At 47.6% G+C, this 18966-nt stretch overlaps 1 protein-coding gene across 2 annotated transcripts in view; it reads right to left on the reverse strand.

Annotated features, from left to right (window-relative positions):
- Positions 1 to 18303, reverse strand: part of LHFPL6 (LHFPL tetraspan subfamily member 6) — a 232164-nt gene extending 213861 nt beyond the window's left edge. Inside the window, exons 1-2 of one of the 2 annotated variants that reach the window (XM_073583270.1) lie at positions 18064 to 18296; positions 8995 to 9543 (exon numbers count right to left, since the gene is read on the reverse strand). In XM_073583270.1, the coding sequence (XP_073439371.1) occupies positions 8995 to 9379 (385 nt within the window). In that variant the 5' untranslated portion in view covers positions 9380 to 9543; positions 18064 to 18296. Of the gene's footprint in view, positions 1 to 8994; positions 9544 to 18063 lie in introns of both variants that reach the window. The other variant, XM_073583271.1, reaches the window with a different exon arrangement.
- Between the last annotated feature and the right edge of the window lie 663 nt (positions 18304 to 18966).

The raw sequence follows: 18966 nt of genomic DNA on the forward strand, positions 1-18966 counted from the left end.
TAAGTGCGCCACCAACGCGTCAGCTCTGAGGATTCAGTTTTTAATGACTTTTTAACTTGATGTAATAAAATTTTAATTTTTACCAAGTTGATCGCGGTGGAAATTACCCTCATCTTCTAAATAATGTAGGAAAAGAGACCCTGATTCCTGCAATATATCAGTTTACTAGGTGCAGCCGATCTCACACAATTATAGATGTGGCATGTTGCACAGCTAAAAAAAGCTGCCCCGTCCCCACTAGGATCTCAGTGTGCATAGTATATTGACAGTGAGCTGCTTATCAGTACTGGGGGCGGAGTTAGACCAAGTCTCACGGGACACTTGTCCAGGCAGTGATAATCTCCTGGTGATAAAACAATCATTGTACTGAAGCAACAGCACACAATATATATAGTAAGTCACACATGCCTGGTATAAGTGTCTCAGCCCCTACCTCATGCTGTCCTCCAATTACACACCAAAAACCTACTGACGAATTCCCTTTAAACAGCAAATTCATCTCCGGCACACCTGTATGAATGAACAGGAAACTTTGCTTAAAAAAAAAAAAAAAAAAAAAATGCAATCCATGTAATGCTCTATATAGCTGAGGGCTAGAGAAAGAAAAAAAAAAGCTCCAACCGTCAAGCTGCCAAGATACATAAATCACGAAAGACCAGTTCTGTGTAAACTTTACATGTACATTGCATAGATCTATATTAGAGGGCAACAAAAACATTCCCGGGACCCTGGACCAGTGGCTGCAGGACCACAGCCTCTCGAAGATCCTCCTCTGTGCCGGATACCTCGTCGCCGCCCCGGTTTGGATCGTCTTGGTCCTGACAGATGATGCGACTGCGCGATTATAACATTTTCTCCTTCCACCAATGACTGCTACCTCTGACAGACATGAGCGGATGCTAATGGTCATCTCCAACATGCTCCGCCTTTACTTACATTGGGGATTCAGACTCAAAAGGTTCTTTTTTTAAAAAACGGTTGTATCATGTTAGCAAGTTATCGTTTACCCCAATATGTACTCGGCCATCTTGGAATTCTCCAGCAGTTTGACTTCCAGCAGACAGCAAGTTATCACTTCTGCTATGGATATACAATGACAAGATAAACCCCTATTAAGTAAAGGGGTTACCACTATACAAATACTATTCTACGGGCCAAAGATATCGAAGTCACCAGCTGGGCCTTGTCATGGACCCTTGCTTCCCGTTTGGGTCCCTGCGACAATGCTACATGACAACATGTAATGCATACACATCACAGTATCCGGGTTTTTCACTGTAACAGTTTATTTCTATAGACTGCTATTTTCTTATGTCAGCCTTTCTTAGAGACTCTAGACGGATTAAATTCTGCTCTCAAGTTTAGCATTATTAATCTCATTCCATAGTATGAGCACTCTTACTGTATAGAACCCTATGTGAGTCAGTTACCAGGTTTATCATAGTCATAGTTTTCTTCCATAGACTGCTATTTTCTTATGTCAGCCTAAGACGATCTAGTCCTGTTAAATTATGTTCTCAAGTTTGGCATTATAATCACAATCCATAGTACAACCACTCTAACTGTAAAGAACCCTGTGTGTGCAAATTACCAGGTTTATCATTATAATACGGTAGTTTATGCATGTAGACTGCTATTTTCATATGTCAGCCTAAGACAATCTAGTCCTATTAAATTCTGTTATAATAATTGGCATTATGATCTCATTCCACAGTACGAGCACTCTTACTGAAAAGAACCTTATGCGAGTATGTTACCAGGTTTATTATTGTAATAGTTTTCTCCCATAGACTGATAGTTTCACAAGTCAGCTTTTCTAAGACAATTTAGTCTTATCGAAATCTATCTTCAAGTTTAACATTACGATCTCATTCCGTCCGCTTTTACTGTAAAGAACACTGAGTATATTACCAGAATTATAATTGTTTATTCCCATAGACTGCTACTTTCATAGGTAAAATAATCTAGACCTATTAAATTCTGTTCTCAGGTTTGATATTATGATCTCATTACATAGTACAGACACTCTTACTGTTAAGAACCCTGTCTGAATATATAACCAGGTTTATTACAAAAGTTTATTCCTTATTTTCATGTCAGCATTTCTAAGACAATCTAGTCCTATTCAATGTTGTTAGCAAGTTTGACATTACGGTCTAATTCCATAATACGGCCACTCTTACTGTAAAGAACCCTTTCACACATTGAGAATGGAAATGCCTGTGATGAATAGGTTTATATTAATACTCATTTACTATGATGATCTCTAAGTTGTTTATTCCCAAGTAGAACTGTTCTGCCCATGAATAGTAAAGGCCTTATTACAATAATGGGCGCTTCCGTACAAGCACTTAGATCAGAGATCCCGAGTAATGGAATCTGCAATCGACAATTGGTTCCAGGCACGTTACCAAGCCCTGTGCCCTAGGGAATCGTCAGAAGAAAACTACAAAGCTCCTTCAAGAAGTCTTCCTATAGAGTGACAATATTACGAGTACCCGAAGTCACCTTATTTCATCACGACCTCTACAAAAGGTTCTTGGCCTGAGGCATCATACTTTTATATAGTCCAAGTAGTCCTGAGTGGCTTATTATATCCTTATAATGTCCAGTGAGGGACGCATTATCCCATATATAATCCTACTGAGTTACCTAAAAGTGCTGCTTAAGGAGGTTTTTTAATCGATGCGATTTTCGGATGGCAGAAATACATGAATTACAGTGGTGGTTATCTGCCGGCGAGCACAAGCCTTACATTGTAGGTTCCCGTCCTCGGATTTCACCCTATGACAATTGAAACTGAAGTGATTAATAGAGGAAGGATATAAGAACATGGCACAACCGGAGATACGCCCCAACACAACGCATGTTCTCAGACGACACTCATGAATAATTCATGCTTTCCGGCCCATTTTTGGAGCATTGGTTGTAAACTGAAGCCATTCATCACTGTCTTGTTCCAGGGCTGTAGTGTGTAACATGGATCAACATTCACGGATCTAAAGACCATCCATTATCCTGACCCGGCAATTATCAAGTTTGAACCGTCACCAACATCGCGTCCATTTGTTCCCAATTACAGAGAATAGACTTGGGGGGGATTGATGGTTGTTTGGAATGCAAAGTTCATCCAGCTTGGTAGAGAAGCTCTGATCTGTCAGTGTTCACACGTCCCCCCCACTACTACTCGAGAGAAAATATTCATCAGCTTGATAAACAAGCCGGCAATCGCCACTTTCTCCATCCGAACTTACAGCAAGGCCTGCCCCGATCCTGTGCATAAAAATCGGTGGCCTAGTGTGGGGGGCCATAGAGGCCATTGCCTTGGTTACAAAATTTGCCCTTCAAAATGTAAAGAAAGAAGCCATGGTGTCGCTGAGCTGAAGATCCGTGCTGGTGTACACGCCCTAGGCTTCTGATCGGGGTCTCGGATCTCTGGGCAAGCGCCACTTTGAACTCCATCGGCATCAACATGACACCAATACAGTTGGATGTCGTGGCACAGGCGGGGCGGTCCGTTGGGCGACTCTGGTCTTGTTCCAGCTCCTCCTCTCTTCCTACAATCGCCATCCTCCTTCGCGTTTATGACGCGTCCTACATCATACACACGGTGTCCTCCATCATGCCGAGCACAATACTGTAGTGCAGCGTGGAGAAAAACAAGAGTGCCAGAAGTAAGGCCGATGCCGGCACACTACAGGACTGTGCTCCGGCCTCAGCCGGGCGGAGAGAAGTGCGCCTGCGCAGGAGCACAATGGAGTACACCGTGTGGATGAAATAGGACGCATCCTCACAAAACAGAGAAAGAGGACGGCGATTGAAGGAAGAGAGGCGGCGCTGGGTCAAGACAAGCAAAGCCCAATAGACTGGACCTGCGCCATCTGTGTATAATAAAAGGTCTTTTTTGGGGATTGGGGACTTTTTTTTTTATAGCATTGTAGCATGCTGTAATAGACACCTTAGGCCTGTTTCACATTTCCGTTTGTTGCCATCAGTCAAAATCCGCCATTTTGCAAAAAAAAACGGATCCGCCATTTTTTTGGCAGATCTGTTTTTTTTCCCATTGACTTGCATTAGCGGCGGATTTTGATGGCTGGTCATCCGTTGGATCCGGTTTTTTTCCCATTGACTTGCATTAGCGGCGGATTTTGATGGATGGTCATCCGTTGGATCCGTTTTTTGACGGATCCGCCAAAATTTTGGCATCCGGAATTTCCTTGCCAGAAATTTAACCCCAAATTCTGTTCTGGCGGCAGCAAAAATCTCTCTCTCGTGTTCCTTTAAATTTCCATCACTAGCTGATAATGCGGATCCGTAAAAAAAAAAAACCGGATCCGGTGGCCTCCGTTTGTGCCACAACAGAAACTGATCCTTTTTTTCACATTGTGGCGGATTTACACTGACATCAAAAATCGGAAATCTGAAAAAGGCCTTAATGGTGATGGCCGCACTTTATCTGGGGAAAAGCTACTGACACGTGCCCATTAAAGGACATTTATCAAGGCTTTTGTGACATTTTGCATTTATTCATGCCGCTCTTGCAACTTTTCAAATAATGGTGGGAAAGTGGGTTTGGTTACTATGCAGATTCTGAATTTTTTTTTTTTTTTTTAAATGTGCATTGTCACTCCAAAAGAGGGGTGGCACGCAAATGTTCAGAAAGATCTCTAGGAAGAAGTGTTGGAATTAAAATATAACAAATCTATCAAACATCGTGCAAAATGTTCGGTGCAAAAAAAAATATAAATTAAAAAAAAAAAAACACAACAGGAAGAAAGCCACACACGAAACGGACTTGTAGAGTTAATCTCATGATAAAAGTGTTTAGTGACCGGCTTATAGATGCTACATTATCATAGAAAAATGTGCCAGCAGCAAATATGTCAGTGCACCGGCTACTTGCAATTTGTACACTGCTTGTACAAGCAGAAAGAGCATGTAATACCTTGCACAAATCCCCGGCCATATGTCTTCATGTCCCCAAGGCCGCTTCTTTTCGGGTTGCTTTCACATTCTTTAGTCATCATATCCTAAAACTTGACCTCATCTCTTCTGCGTGTGAAATCTCTATCCATTTTAAAAAGCCCTTTATCAGCTAGGTCTATGCAGCTTAGCTTTAAAGGGGTTGTCCATGGGCATATAAAGGTCTCAGAATGTTCTGCAGAAAGCTCAACTTCTGCATTCGGTCCGACACAAGCACAGAGACTCTTCCCCTTCTCGTTGTCTTTGATGTGCTTGAAGGGGGCTGAATATCTGCCTGAGCGTCATAGCCAAGCCAGCCCCCCTTGTCAGTGTCAAAAGGGGGCTGGCTTAGCTATTAAATCACATATTGAGCCTCCTAAATACATAGCAACTTGCTTGTCATGGCTGTAGCACCCAAGGGAACGCCATTCACCTACCATATGCTGCAATGTAGGAGAAGCATACAGCAATATTACAGTAATTTGTGGCCACACAATACAGATCTTTGACCAAAGTCGCCATTTAGCATAGTCTTACATTCACATTCTATATCAGACCATGTTTGCCAATTTGCAGAAGAATCTCCATATTGCGGCACAAAAAGGCATCTCAAGCCCATTGAGAGAGCCCAGGCTCAATCTCTTTACCTAGCTGCCATCAGTCAGTATGTGGACATTGATGAGGATAGTGATTTATATTCCTCAGGATATAGGGGACAGAGTAGAATGACAATATTTGCAGACGATACTAAACTCTGCAGGGTAATCAATACAGAGTAATTGAATATTACAGGAGGATTTATGTAAGCTGGAGGCTTGGGCTGAGAAATGGCAATTGAAATTTGATGTACACCAATGTAAGGTCAGGCACCTTGTCAGAGGAAATAAGCGAACCCATGGATGTTCCGGTTTGGCTGAACGTTTTAAATAAGTTCGGTTTCGGCACCAGAATGGAAGTTCATTACACGTTATAGGCAACAGCAGATGTGACCGGCAGTATAAAACAAAAAACGTTACCGCTGGTCAGACGTCAGGTAACGAGAGCACTACTACTCTCATCGGCGTTTGCCGGCTCTCAGTGATAGCAGCGCGATGACAGTAGTAGTAATAAACATGTCAGTGGGATACAGTGCAGTCAGTGAGTGTGTTTTCTTAAGCCCCAGTCACACACGGCGATCTCGTTAGCGAGATCGCTGCTGAGTCACAAGTTTTGTGACGCAACAGCGATCTCACCAGCGAGATCGCTGTGTGTGACACTCCTCAGCGACCCACCCCCCTGCCGGGTATTGCTGATCGTCCTGGAATGGCCAGGACATTTTTTTTGATCGCTGGTCTCCGGGTGGCCAGCACGCATCGCTGTATGTGGCAGGCAGGAGACCAGCGATCAGCGATCTGGCGCTGGTAAGTAAGGAACACATCGGGTCTCTAAGGGGCGCGCAGCGCTTAGAAACCCGATGTGTACGTTAGATACCAGGGCACTGGTGCAGGGAGCTGGTAACCAAGGTACACATCGGGTTTCTAAGCGCCGCGAGCCACTTAGAAACCCGATGTGTACCTTGGTTACCAGCTCCCTGCACCAGCGCGCTGGTAACTAAGGTACACAGTGGGTAACTAAGCGATGTGCGTCGCTTGTTACCCGCGTGTCGCTGGTGAAGTTGTCTGTTTGGCAGCTCACCAGTGATCATGTAGCGACACACCAGCGATCCTGACAAGGTCGTATCATTGTCGGGATCGCTGGTGCGTCGATGTGTGACTGGGCCCTTACTGTACAATATATTTATTGAATAAAGTAAAATGGAAAAAAAACAGCGTGGGGTCCCCAGTAATTTTCATAACCAGCTGAAGGAAATTCAGGGGCTGATGTTAATATTCTGGGAAGAGGCCAATATCTAGCCTGATTGCCATATGTGGAGTCGGGAAGGAATTTTTCCCCTAATATGGGGCAATTAGGGCCTGCCCCATGGGGGAGCTTTACCTTCGTGCAGGAAGAAGTGACAACCCATCAAGTGACTGTCGTAGAGAAGACTTCTGCCACCTCAGAGAAATAGGTAAAATATCATTTTGCAGTTAGTTTGGGTCAATAGACCCCATTCTGCCACGCTCAGGGGCAGGGGCACATTCCACTTCTGTTACATCATTTTTACTATCAAAGCAGCTGCTAAATTTTAACAAGAAATAAAACTTTTGTAGGTGATCCAGTAACTCCGCGGCTCTCGGCACTAAACATTCAGTCGTGATCTCGACTGTCTTTCCTATTCCTAGATACGTAAGGGGATTAACCAATCTCTAGCCCGCACCCCACCAAACAAAAACACACCCACCATCTGGATACATTAGCTTGTCTATACACACAACAATCGTTGGGTACATCACTACGATCAGAAAGGGTATTGTACACGTGCAGATGGACGCCGCGCTATCCAGGATATCCACAATCATGGAACAGAAAAATCAACAAGGAAAGACACCAGACGCAACTCTGCATGTGAACTGGCCACTTCAGAGGGGCTTAGTGGGCCATCCAGAGTCATTATCTGATCATGAAAAGACCCCACACATGGTAAATATATGCAGACAGCCCCTTCCATAGGTGAACCTCAACATTCCGAGAGGAAAATGAACTCCTAGATGTCCTGATGTCACTTGTCTCCAACAGATCAGAGTCAAAAACCAGGAACCTCACAACATCAGAACGTTATTTTCTCATGAGTACGAGTTATTGATCCTCAGGGGTACGTTCACACTATGTCTTTTCCCAGTGGTCAAAAAAAACTGTAGATGATTTAAGAATTGCTTCTTTTTTCTGGAATTTCTCCACAATTTTTTCACCTGTGCGTGTTTTTTTTTTCAGTCATTTCCTAAACTCCGAAAACAGTTTTTCAACTTTTTTTTTTACCAATTTTAGTAAGTTTTTCCTGACGTTTTTAGAATTCCATAACGCAATACATAAAATGTGAAAATGCTTACAAGATGCTCAAATAAGGGCCCTGTTGTCCGCCAGACATTTTTTTTTAAGCCTCATATTGAATTTTATTCTAAAGTATGGATTGGGCAGTCTTAGTGGAAACCGTTTTTTTTTTTTTTAGATGAGCCACTTGAAAAATGCAGGAAAAACATGCACGTTAACATACCCTCCCAGCTATAAAGTTTTGGTTTTGTTAAACTTCAGTACGGACAGCAGGGGCAGACTGGACATACTGCCATTAGGGCTGTATCCAAGGGGCTATGTCCAGGGTTGATCCAAAGACTTTTAGCTAGTTGTCATTCCAACCGAAAAAAAAAAAAAAATCTTGTTAGTGGTTTTCAAATGCAATTTATTTAACCAAAACCAATTGTATCATGGTAGGTGAGGAACTCGTTCATTTCACAGCCATGGAGGCAAAAATGACTCGCAGGCATGTTAGGAATCTACAACAGCTGCAGGCTTATGTTGTAAGGGACTCAGCAAATTCAGAAATAAGTTTATATAAAATAAAGAGACTTTTATAATTTTGTTTTATTTAATGAAAAGTCTAGTCCCATCTGTAGAAGTTAGTCACCCATTCATAGGACCACTGATTAAAAAAGGGGCTCTGAAATGCCCTGTCTGAATGGAGGAATGCCTAGCACAGTACTAGAAATACCCTAGCAGAGTGCTAGAGATAAAAATACCCTAGCATAGTACTAGAAATACCCTAGCACAGTGTTCGGCTTTTTCTGGCAGATTCATAAGGAATGAATGGAGTGGTGATGTGAATGCCACAACCACTTCGTTCAGATTGGACCCTGCAGATCCTTGTTCTCAGGAACATTGAGGGTCCAGCGGTCAGACCCCTACCAATCAGCAAATTATCACCTAACCCAAGGATAGGTGGTATCTTCTAAAGATGGAAATAAGCTTTAATAACAATGGAAGAAAATCAGACAAGAAAACGGACAGTAAGGTGAAAATTGTGAACAAAAAATGAAAGTGCAAAATTAATGAAGAATAAGGTTGCAATTATCCAAAGTCATCAGAATGTATGAAAGATAAGTCATAAATCATCTAACTCACCTCCAAGAAACTGTATCCCACCAGCCACTCTTCCAACAGTCCTGGAGATAAGCTCAGAGACGCAGCATCCCATGATAGCGGTCAAGGCCACCAGGAGAAGAAGACCACATCCAAGTCCAGTAACCACTGTACAGATTCTCCACTCAGGGCTTGGAATGGCTTGGAAAGAGGCATAGCGACCGCACTGTTCCACCATGACTGTGGTCTGCAGACTCTCATCTCGTACAGGGTAAGAACATCTCCGGAAAGTACCAAAAGACACCGGTTTATCCAACTGAGAGCCCAAAAGCCAATAAGGCATAAAAAACCCCACGCAAGATGCTCCAGCACATAGGAAGGACAGCAGTGCCCAGATCCCCCCGGTACACGTCAAGCTCGATGCCATGATGCCCCGCCAACAAGGTAAACTTCATCAAAGGTTTAACAGAGTTAAAACAAACAAGGTTATCCAAGGGAAAATTATGTGTTGAGTAATTCCCAAGTACAAAGTAATCCTGCACCGTTCAATTTCCAGAGGCTGAAGTCAATACTTTTTCCGCTAAGGGATTCCTGAGGAAGGAGGAAAACAAATATAATTATTAGTAGGAAAGCAAATAAAACCAGACTCAGACGATAAGAAAAAAAAAAATCTTTTCATGTCAAGTCAATGTTTATCCATGGTGAGAAAAGGAAGTGCAAGAATGGATCCCTCCGTATCACAGAAAAAGCACATCATCGCGTTCTCTTTTCTTAGCATACTGAATATATACCAGCACGGTACTGCAAAGGGGAAACCGACCACTGGACTCTCCTCGTTCAATCAGGAAATTTAATTTAGTGAAACAAATGAGCGGTCGCCTTGGGATATTCAGCGGCAGCACAAAACCCGGACAAGCATCCCCGAAAGAATGCAGAGACCTTTAAAAGACTGTTTGTTGGAAAGGGTTCATCCGTATGACAAATAATCAAAGGCAAAAAGTGGGCAAAAAAAAGAAAAAGTCGGTGCTTTCCGCAAAGCCAAGGATTAGGAAAGAATGCTAAGTAATCAATTCTAACAAGTAACAGGTTTGATTGGCTTTATTAACGAGTCCATTCACATTCAGAATACAATAGGAGCCTTCCTTATATACGTGTAATGATCGTTCACAAACTCATGATACCGTGCTACTAATCAACGTGATCCACTGACTAATGGATCAAGTTCTTTAGTGGGTTATGTAGAACCAAATGTACACCATATACTTACCTTTTAAAGTACACACAAAAAATTCCCAGAAATTCCTCCTTTAACTCCCTCTCTTTATTTGATCCCATCCTGGCTGCTTCCACCAGCAAAAGAAATATATAGAGAAAGAGTTCTTCTATATGTGTCCTCGAAGCCATCACCTCTATCCTCCATCCTCCCAAAATTCTGTGCTTGGCTGTAAGGGAACCAGCTGCAGAAGGCGCCAGCCCCCCACTGCCCTGTCTGCAGAAGGCGCCAGCCCCCCACTGCCCTGTCTGCAGAAGGCGCCAGCCCCCCACTGCCCTGTCTGCAGAAGGCGCCAGCCCCCCACTGCCCTGTCTGCAGAAGGCGCCAGCCCCCCACTGCCCTGTCTGCAGAAGGCGCCAGCCCCCCACTGCCCTGTCTGCAGATGGAGCCTGCCCCCCACTGCCCTGTCTGCAGATGGAGCCTGCCCCCCACTGCCCTGTCTGCAGATGGAGCCTGCCCCCCACTGCCCTGTCTGCAGATGGAGCCTGCCCCCCACTGCCCTGTCTGCAGATGGAGCCTGCCCCCCACTGCCCTGTCTGCAGATGGAGCCTGCCCCCCACTGCCCTGTCTGCAGATGGAGCCTGCCCCCCACTGCCCTGTCTGCAGATGGAGCCTGCCCCCCACTGCCCTGTCTGCAGATGGAGCCTGCCCCCCACTGCCCTGTCTGCAGATGGAGCCTGCCCCCCACTGCCCTGTCAGCAGATGGAGCCTGCCCCCCACTGCCCTGTCTGCAGAAGGAGCCTGCCCCCCACTGCTCTGGCTGCAGAAGGAGCCTGCCCCCCACTGCTCTGGCTGCAGAAGGAGCCTGCCCCCCACTGCTCTGGCTGCAGAAGGAGCCTGCCCCCCACTGCTCTGGCTGCAGAAGGAGCCTGCCCCCCACTGCTCTGGCTGCAGAAGGAGCCTGCCCCCCACTGCTCTGGCTGCAGAAGGAGCCTGCCCCCCACTGCTCTGGCTGCAGAAGGAGCCTGCCCCCCACTGCTCTGGCTGCAGAAGGAGCCTGCCCCCCACTGCTCTGGCTGCAGAAGGAGCCTGCCCCCCACTGCTCTGGCTGCAGAAGGAGCCTGCCCCCCCCACTGCTCTGGCTGCAGGGGATACCCCCCCACTGCCCTGTCTGCAGATGGAGCCTGCCCCCCACTGCCCTGTCTGCAGAAGGAGCCTGCCCCCCACTGCTCTGGCTGCAGAAGGAGCCTGCCCCCCACTGCTCTGGCTGCAGAAGGAGCCTGCCCCCCACTGCTCTGGCTGCAGAAGGAGCCTGCCCCCCACTGCTCTGGCTGCAGAAGGAGCCTGCCCCCCACTGCTCTGGCTGCAGAAGGAGCCTGCCCCCCACTGCTCTGGCTGCAGAAGGAGCCTGCCCCCCACTGCTCTGGCTGCAGAAGGAGCCTGCCCCCCACTGCTCTGGCTGCAGAAGGAGCCTGCCCCCCACTGCTCTGGCTGCAGAAGGAGCCTGCCCCCCACTGCTCTGGCTGCAGAAGGAGCCTGCCCCCCCACTGCTCTGGCTGCAGAAGGAGCCTGCCCCCCCACTGCTCTGGCTGCAGGGGATACCCCCCCACTGCCCTGTCTGCAGGGGATACCCCCCCCCACTGCCCTGTCTGCAGAAGGAGCCTGCCCCCCACTGCCCTGTCTGCAGAAGGAGCCTGCCCCCCACTGCCCTGTCTGCAGAAGGAGCCTGCCCCCCACTGCCCTGTCTGCAGAAGGAGCCTGCCCCCCACTGCCCTGTCTGCAGAAGGAGCCTGCCCCCCACTGCCCTGTCTGCAGAAGGAGCCTGCCCCCCACTGCCCTGTCTGCAGAAGGAGCCTGCCCCCCACTGCCCTGTCTGCAGAAGGAGCCTGCCCCCCACTGCCCTGTCTGCAGAAGGAGCCTGCCCCCCACTGCCCTGTCTGCAGAAGGAGCCTGCCCCCCACTGCCCTGTCTGCAGAAGGAGCCTGCCCCCCACTGCCCTGTCTGCAGAAGGAGCCTGCCCCCCACTGCCCTGTCTGCAGAAGGAGCCTGCCCCCCACTGCCCTGTCTGCAGAAGGAGCCTGCCCCCCACTGCCCTGTCTGCAGAAGGAGCCTGCCCCCCACTGCCCTGTCTGCAGAAGGAGCCTGCCCCCCACTGCCCTGTCTGCAGAAGGAGCCTGCCCCCCACTGCCCTGTCTGCAGAAGGAGCCTGCCCCCCACTGCCCTGTCTGCAGAAGGAGCCTGCCCCCCACTGCCCTGTCTGCAGAAGGAGCCTGCCCCCCACTGCCCTGTCTGCAGAAGGAGCCTGCCCCCCACTGCCCTGTCTGCAGGGGATACCCCCCTCACTGCCCTGTCTGCAGGGGATACCCCCCTCACTGCCCTGTCTGAAGGGGATACCCCCCCACTGCCCTGTCTGAAGGGGATACCCCCCCCACTGCCCTGTCTGCAGGGGATACCCCCCCCACTGCCCTGTCTGCAGGGGATACCCCCCCCCACTGCCCTGTCTGCAGAAGGCGCCTCCCCCCACTGCCCTGTCTGCAGAAGGCGCCTCCCCCCACTGCCCTGTCTGCAGAAGGCGCCTCCCCCCACTGCCCTGTCTGCAGAAGGCGCCTCCCCCCACTGCCCTGTCTGCAGAAGGCGCCTCCCCCCACTGCCCTGTCTGCAGAAGGCGCCTCCCCCCACTGCCCTGTCTGCAGAAGGCGCCTCCCCCCACTGCCCTGTCTGCAGAAGGCGCCTCCCCCCACTGCCCTGTCTGCAGAAGGCGCCTCCCCCCACTGCCCTGTCTGCAGAAGGAGAAACACTAAGCCTCCCCCACTTGGATAAAAAGGGTTATCCGGGATTTTAACACTGATTGCCTATACTAAGGATATGGAAGAAGTGTCCAAGAGGACTGGGATCCAAGCACCAGGGGGACAATGTTAAAATAGAACTTTGTTATGTTTTTACATTTCCCCATGGACCCTTCTTCCATTTCTGACCTGGATACCAGCCTGGCCAGTTCCCACACTCCTTGCACCACACCCCGACCAAACAAGGTCTACAAGAGTTCCTTTGTGAATACAAGTGGTCTTCACACTGAATTTTCCTCCATGGAAGGTGAGCCGATTACTTTTTTCAAATTCCTTAGGATAGATCATCAATTTCTGATCGGTGGGTGTGTGACAACTGGCACCTCTGCCAATCATTGGTTCAAGAGTCACCAGCAGCCGGAACTGCTCAGCTACGGAGTTGCACAGCTACATGACAGAATAGTTGTCACGGCTGGGTACTGCACATCCACCCCCTACTGATTTGCATAGGGGGTGGATGTGCAGTACCCAGTCGTGGCCACTACATAGTTGACGGAGCTGTGCAGCTCCATAACTGAGTAGTTCCAGCCGACAACGGGAACAGCTGATTGGCGGAGGTGTTGGGTGTCCACCCCCACAGATCAGATATTGATGAACTATCCTAAGGATATGCCATCAATGTTAAAGTCCAGGAGAACCCCTTTAATCATGAATTTTGGGGCTAGTGCTTCTTTCAAGTCTTTGCCATTTTTGTGCCACCAATCACAAGGATCTCTGGATGCTTCTGATTATCAGTGCACAGCAATGACCTGTTGCTCATCAGCATGTGATGGTGGCTGACAATATATGGCCATGGAGCTAAGATGTCGATCAGTCACACCAAATTTAAAGTACATGTTAGGTAAGAGAAAGGAAGCGGGTGTTATGTGCTGCTGGTGAGGATCCACACGGAAATACAACGAGGCGAGAATAGTAACACTGCGGTTTATTTACAAAGTGTATTGAAGTCATCCAACTTTTCATTGTGGTTTTCCTGATGAAGACGTTGAATAACTTCAAAACGTGTTAAAAATAAGCTGCATTCTTACTATTCCTGCCTCACTGTATTTCCGTGTGGATCCTCACCAGCAGCGCAGACCACTTTCCTTCCTACTATGTGATATGTGAAGCCATCTAGGTTTTGCAACCCACGGTGCAGTAGTTGTGATTTCATTATTCCGTGCTTCAAAGTGTTGTGTATTACACATAGAATGAGGCGAGCATAACCAGTTTATGTCCGTCACGGATATTCAGATGAAACCCTATTGCGCCATTTTGTTCCCTGGTTCCTAAAGAAAGCACATGGGAAGAACGAAGGGGAAATTCTAACATGTCAAGTAGCGAAACATTAATTGTCACTGGTGATGAGCAAACATGCTCAGATAAGGAGTTATCCGAACATGCTCGGGTGCTGTAAACTGAGTGTCTTCGGTGTGCTCGAAAAATACGTTCGAGTCCTCGCGGCTGCATGTCTCAAGGCTGTTCGACATCCACAATAAATGCAGGGATTGCCTAACAAACAGGTAATCCCTGCATGTGTTCCAACTGTCTAATAGCTATGAGACATGCAGTTGCGGGGACACATTATTCGAGCACACCGAAGACACTGTTAGCACATAAGCATGCTCAGATAACACCTTATCCGAACACGTGCGCTCATCACTAATTGTCACCAGTAGGAAGAGCCTAGTAGTGTCTAGGAGTAAAGGCCCTTTTACATTTAGTGATGCACCAGCGATCTGACCAGCGATATGACCCGGTCAGGATCGCTGGTGCATCGCTAAATGATCGCTAGTGAGCTGTCACACAGACAGACCTCACAGCGATGCAGCAGCGACGCAGCGGACGATACTCACCTTTCACACACAGCGATCCTGGCGTCCTCCCGCCCGCCTCCACGCGTCGCTCGTCGGCGCTAGCAGGAAGCGCCCAACGAGAAATGGAGCCACGCGATCAGCGATGGACAGCGGGGGAGCCGGTCGGAGGTAAGTATCACACATAGCGATATCGCTAGCAATATCGCTATAACGTCACAAAATCAGTGACGTTTTAGCAATATTGCTAGCGATATCACTATGTGTAAAACCCCCTTAACACATCCAAGCACAGATTTCAAGGTTAAAGAACACTTCTCCTCCTCCTCCTCCTATCAAAGTTTCATCCTCTTAAAATATTGTCATTATATTATATAGCACTGTCCACTTACAATTGCTCATTTTACCTTTCTACCCAGATAATTCTTCTCTTTTCCATTAGGTCTATGACATCACGTGATTAAAAACAGACTAGTTGAATCCTTCTAAGCTCTATGTAGAAATAGGAGGTCAATTTTCTCTGCATGAGTCATCACTGCAAAAGTCCCTGGCAAGGGCAAGGGGAGCAGCTGGGTCAAGAGTTGAAGAGGGGAATGATAAATGCAGGGACAGGAGACTTCATGTTTCCACATAGAGCAGAGAAAGGAGAATTATCTGGGTAGAAAGGAAAAATGAGCAATTGTAAGTACACAGTGCTATATAATAACTGCAATATATTAAGAGGATAAAATCTTTGGTGGTAGGAGGAGGAGAGCTTCTATAATCAGTGACGGTAGCTGCAGGCAGAGTGTTATGGAGCAAGATGAATAATATTTAAAAAATTTAAGCATAAACTGTAATTGACAAAACCCTTTGACGTTACTCGGAGATTACTGGAAATCTATCAATGTTTTTTATAGGGCCACTGATCTGAATGGACCTTCTCTTGCGGGGTATCCTCAGCCTAGGACCTTCAGCCTTCCTTACTTGCTCTCTTGTATCTAGGCTGCAGCCTTCAGAATCACCAGCCTTATGTTAGTAAGAGGAATGATTTTCCCGGTGATTTTGGTAATTTTACTAACAGGGTTATTCCTCTACTTGATTCTGAAGATTTTTTTCGTGTTACAATTTCCATTATTTCTCCCAAATTCTGCACATGAATGGGCACAAGGTGGAAGATTTGGTGATTGCTCGCTGACAGTATGTATTGTTCGGCTCTGGGATCTGTTATATCTAAGATTACAGCAATGTCAGATGTCGGCTGTATAATACAATTATGGAAAACAGTGTCCGTCATACGCAGGGTGGAGGTCAGACAGCTGTCAATCACTCACTAAGCCCGCCTACTGGACTCCTAAGCCCAGAAAGTGCTGAATCAAAGAGTTACAAATATACTGAGAATCTTCTATCATAACTCTATATATTAATGGGGGTTCTACTACTGGACAACCCCTGTGTAACCAACTCAGGGGCCACAGAAAATAAGCACAGCGTACACTTCCCTCCTGCAACGGTGTAGTTTCAGAGATGTTGGTCCCGCTATTCCTGGCGGGATATTGTTGTGTCACGTGTTCGCTAGAGCTAATCAACGGCCCCTGTTCGGCAGCACCGCACAGACATTCTGAAAGAGCGGATGTCAGAATAGTAAAGGCTGCGGACGGTCACTGGCTACTGACTGGCTGCAGTCGTCACATGACAACAATGGGAACTGCAGGACTAATATCGCTGGAACTATGGAGCTGCCGGAGGGGAGGTTACATGGTGCTTATTGTCTATGGGATTGTCCAATAGTGGAAACCCCTTTAGTCTGCTCCCCAACATGACGCTGAGAGATCAGGCTGCAGCGTTAAGGCGACGGGTTCCCTTTAAGCCCACGACAGAAGCCTTGTATGTATGATGCTACTTCTGCAAAGTTTTCCCATCTCACTTCCAACAACTGACCCTGAAAACTCTAAGTGTCAAGTAATTCCAGACAACAGAAGACCATGTTCACACTGTCAGTATTTTACATCAGTATTCGTAAGCCAAACCGGGAGCGGGTGATAAATCCAGAAGGGATGATGTGTTTCTATTATACTTTTCGTTCCTCTCCCGGTTTTGGCTTACACACACTGAGGTAAAATACTGACTAAATACTGAACGTGTGAACGTGGCCTAATTGACTATTTGACTTTTCTGCTGTGATATTTTTATAGAAGCGTTAATTACTAGAGCGGAAAATACACGTAATGTAGGTCATCCGGTAAAACGACAACACTAGGAGTGACAAGTGCTCCACACCCACTCAGGTCTGCTGCCCACCCATGTGTCATCCCTGCGCTGCAGGATACGTGGAAATGTCCCCACCTGGAGGATCCACATCAGATGCACCCAATAATAAGAGAAGAGAAGTCCAAGGTGAGGAGTTCATTACATCTAGTGAATATGAAGTAATAAGAATTATTAACACATAACCTGATAACATGGAAACATTGTATCCAGTGAGCAGCGCCCTCCCTTCCCCCACACTCCCTACCTCAGGTGCGGCTCCAGTGTGGAGGATCAATCACTCAGGATCTGAGCAGCGCATCAGTAAGAAATCCCCGGTCTGGGTTGACACTGCTAGTAACCCCATCCACGCTGGCAGATGTCAGGGCACCCTTAGGAGGCACAGAGCCGGATTATCTAATGCTGCTGGGCAGAAGTTACATCTACACACCCCTCTGTATACCCCCGCGTGTACATGGGGTCCACAGTGGGCAGAGAAAAGTACAAGACCACTGGAAACTAACAGCACCGCTCCCCGGGATCACCCCACATCGTCTGGAGGGTGCGAAGATCTGGGAGCTGAAGGCATATACTAGCAAGGGACATATATATATTGTATACATGCACACACACGTATATACACAGATATTATATATTCTTTATATACACACACATATACATACAGATATTATATACACACACACAGATATATATTCATTATATACACATATGTACACAAATACACACACACATGTATATACATACGGATATACACAGAGCTATTATATAGATATATGTAGACACACTCCAGCCATCAGCAGTGTACATCGCTGGGGGGCTCAGTGGCAGATGTGGTCGGGGGGCTTCTCCCTTCGGTACCGGACTTGTAAGGTGCCGCCAGAGTCCGGGTCCGGTGTCTGCTCCTCCAGGACCATCCCGGGCGCTGATTACAGCGCACACCTGGGGCAGCCACCGGAGCTCCGAGTATCACAAGAGTCCGGAAACTTTCCCGTCCAGCGGGGCACTCACTCACCCCAGAGATGCTGCATGTCCTCCTCCTCCTCCAGGACGGAGATCTCCCGCAAGTCCTGGCGTCTCCGGAGCAGCGATCCGCGCCGTGCAGTGTGAGCCCCGGAGCCGCAGGCCGAGCACACGGAGCTCTCCCCGCCGTCCGCACACTCAGCGCCGAGCAGCACCGCAAATCTCATCACTACATTCCTGGAGCACGGGCAGGGGGCGGGGCGGCCGGCGTCACTCTCACTGGGGAGCCGTCAATCACCGGAGACCCCGCCCACGCCACGCCCACCGGCAACTCCAGGCTGAAAGGGAGCGATGGAGGGAGCAGCTGCGAGGAGACACCGGGGCCCGGGCTGTGTCCTATACTGTATGCATCTATAGCATGGAGGACGGGGGTGCCTGTGTGTCATCTGCATATATTATGTGTATAGATGATGTGGGCATTTATTATGTATTGTATGGGGACCCGTACCGTATGTAAATATATATATATATACTGTATGTATGTTTATTTCTCTATGTGTGCATTTATTATGTACTATATGTTTGTGTATATATACTAATATACCTTATTATACACTCACTGGCCACTTTATTAGGTACACCTGTCCAACTGTGTGTTAAGACTTAATTTCTAATCAGCCAATCACATGGCGGCAACTCAGTGCATTTAGGCATGTAGACATGGTCAAGACAATCTCCTGCAGTTCAAACCGAGCATCAGTATGGGGAAGAAAGGTGATTTGAGTGCCTTTGAGCGTGGCATGATTGTTGGTGCCAGAAGGGCTGGTCTGAGAATTTCAGAAACTGCTGATCTACTGGGATTTTCACGCACAACCATCTCTAGGGTTTACAGAGAATGGTCCGAAAAAGAAAAAAAATCCAGTGAGCGGCAGTTCTGTGGCCGGAAATGCCATGT

Source organism: Dendrobates tinctorius, unplaced genomic scaffold, assembly GCF_039654945.1.
Source record: "Dendrobates tinctorius isolate UK_male_01 unplaced genomic scaffold, ASM3965494v1 ptg000075l, whole genome shotgun sequence".
NCBI classification, from domain to species: domain Eukaryota; kingdom Metazoa; phylum Chordata; class Amphibia; order Anura; family Dendrobatidae; genus Dendrobates; species Dendrobates tinctorius.